Source organism: Olea europaea, unplaced genomic scaffold (genome assembly GCF_002742605.1).
Source record: "Olea europaea var. sylvestris unplaced genomic scaffold, O_europaea_v1 scaffold6006, whole genome shotgun sequence".
NCBI classification, from domain to species: domain Eukaryota; kingdom Viridiplantae; phylum Streptophyta; class Magnoliopsida; order Lamiales; family Oleaceae; genus Olea; species Olea europaea.
The window spans coordinates 1-2,814 of record NW_019264353.1 but is presented as its reverse complement, the minus strand read 5'-3'; the positions used below and the strand labels follow the sequence as shown (position 1 = coordinate 2,814).

General features: G+C 36.2%; 1 protein-coding gene across 1 annotated transcript; it reads left to right on the top strand.

Moving 5' to 3' along the window:
• Window positions 1-11: 11 nt before the first annotated feature.
• On the top strand, window positions 12-2,800 carry LOC111389576 (probable sucrose-phosphate synthase 1; the record flags this gene model as incomplete). Its single annotated transcript, XM_023014499.1, has 7 exons — window positions 12-131; window positions 297-428; window positions 557-733; window positions 1,450-1,503; window positions 1,592-1,654; window positions 1,732-2,649; window positions 2,747-2,800. Coding segments are annotated over 7 exons (1,518 nt in total), but the record flags the coding sequence as incomplete, so codon positions are not given.
• Between the last annotated feature and the right edge of the window lie 14 nt (window positions 2,801-2,814).

Genomic DNA, 2,814 nt, shown 5'->3' with positions numbered 1-2,814 from the left:
TATTCTAATTTATTCAGGTAATTCCTCCAGGAGTGGAATTTCACCATATCATTCCACATGATGGAGACATAGACAGAGAAGTAGGAAATGAAGATAGCTCGGGAAGTCCAGATCCACCAATTTGGTCAGAGGTATTCTCTATTTTCTGAACAATTTGTTGTGAATATGAACAATTATGTGTAACCAATACTTGTTTTCTGAGTAATTGTTCCATCATCCTCTTATTATTTTATCCTTTTTAGTGAAATAATAATCTTGAAGTCATTTTTAACTCTTCTTTTTGCATGTCCTGGCAGATAATGCGCTTCTTTAGCAATCCACGCAAGCCTATGATACTTGCTCTTGCCAGGCCAGATCCAAAAAAGAATTTAATCACTTTAGTCAAAGCTTTTGGAGAGTGCCGTCAACTCAGGGAGCTTGCAAACCTTGTATGTTTTCAGTTATTGAATTATACTGAATATTATAAGAAAACAATTTGTCGAGTAATTGAAAAGGCTGATTTCTAGGGGTTCTTTTGCATTTCTATTTCATCAGTCTTGTATTTGACTTTCTGCAGACATTGATAATGGGAAACCGTGATGCAATTGATGAAATGTCAACTACAAATTCATCTGTTCTTCTTTCAATACTTAAATTGATTGATAAATATGACCTGTATGGTCTAGTTGCATATCCCAAACACCACAAGCAATCTGATGTTCCTGAAATATACCGTCTGGCTGCAAAAACAAAGGTATGTCGTTGTTTTCTTATGAAGTTGAGGTTTGCCTTTGACTATTTGGTGATTGGCTACTTGGCTCTTTTATAGTCCTTAATTCAATGTGCGCTTGTGTGGACAATTGCCTGTCTAATGTTCATTTGACTTTCACTCCTCTCGGTGATGACAGTCACATATTCTCAGGATTTCTTTTGTTGGCTCTTAAATAGAATTTAGGTTCATAATAATCATTTCACATTAGTAACTTCATAGGTGTCATCAGGTATATTATAATTTTATCTAGAAGATAACACTGTTTCACAACTTGCATATGGGCTGTCCGGGAAAACTGGGACCGGTAAAGAGAGTAAAAGAGTCCCTATTGCAGTCCTTAAAACTTTCTTGTTATATGTTTCTAAGTGATGTTCTTCAATTTATTTTTTGTTAAAAAGTATATACGATAAATCTAGGCCATGTATGCCTGAAGAATGAATTTTTGATGGAAGAAAAAGTAAGCCTCCGTTTGGCAAATTCATAAATGATTATTAACAAGAATAATAGTGGATCCTATGAAATGAGTGGATAATGAGTAGTAATTATGAATGTGTGGCTGAAATCAGTGCCTAACTTTGATTATATTTAACCAAACTAGTGAGGAAAATAAAATCTCCATGAAGAATATACTGTTCTGATTTCACTGGGAGACTTCTTGCATAATTCGTTGGTTGACTTTATTCTGTTTTCTTTTGTAGGGCGTCTTCATAAACCCAGCTTTTATTGAGCCGTTTGGTCTTACTTTAGTTGAGGTGCTTGCCAAGTGCTGCTTTTATAATATTCTTATGTTATGTTTAATCTTAATATATTAGTAAATACGTCCCATTTTCCTTCGCACAGGCAGCAGCTTATGGTCTGCCTATTGTTGCCACAACAAATGGAGGTCCTGTTGACATTCATCGGGTTTGTTATCTAGAGAAACCCTTATATTGCTTTTAATTTCTTTCTTTTTTTTTGTACTGACAAAAAAATTATTCAAGGTGCTTGATAACGGTTTGCTAGTCGACCCACACAATCAGCAATCTATTGCTGATGCACTCCTGAAGCTTGTTGCTGACAAGCAACTTTGGGCAAAATGTAGGGAGCATGGATTGAAAAATATTAATCTTTTCTCGTGGCCTGAGCATTGTAAGGCTTATTTAGCTCGAGTAACAAGTTGCAAGCAGAGGCAGCCAAAATGGCTGAGAAACAATGATGTTGATACAGATTCAGAATCCGATGCCCCTGGAGAATCCTTGAGAGATATTCATGACCTATCTTTAAATTTAAATATTTCATTAGATGGTGATATTAATGAAGGGATTGGAAGTTCGAATAATGCTTCAACTTGCAGAGAAAATGCTATTGATGGGAAAAACCAGGTGAATGGTACAGCTTTGACCTTGTCCTTGGATGAGTCCATGGATAAAGCAGAAAGCAGCAAGTTTTCAGCATCGAGGAATAAAGTCATACATGTTATTGCAGTAGACTGTGATTCAACAGCAGATATTCTAAACTTTACCAAAACAATAATTGAGGCTGGCAGGACGGATGGGAATGCAGATTCTGTCAGCTTCATCTTGTCTACAGCTTCGACTTTATTGGAGATTAACTCTCTTCTGAATACGGGTGGTCTCAAGCCCAGTGATTTCTTTGCATTCATCTGCAATAGTGGAGGTGAGATATACTATCCGTCTCCAGATTCCGAGGAAAATTCTTCTGGATCTCCTTACATTATCGATTCAGTTTATCATTCACACATGGAGTATCGTTGGGGTAAAGAAAGTTTGAGGAATATGTTGGTTCGATGGGCTACTTCCATAAACGATAAAATGAAAGGAAAAGATGGACCAGTTCTCTCCGAAGATAATTCAGGATCTTCACATTGCTATGCATTTAAAGTGAAGAACCCGGCACTCGTAAGTTAACATTTACAATAATATTGAGAGCTTCAATTACAGCAGTGAACTCAACATCTTGTTCTCCATAGTTCGACTTAATTCCCTTTCTGGGCAGAATGTGACCAGTTTCTTACTCATTTTACTTTCTAGTTACAATGTTCTTCAATTAGTAATTTTTTTTTT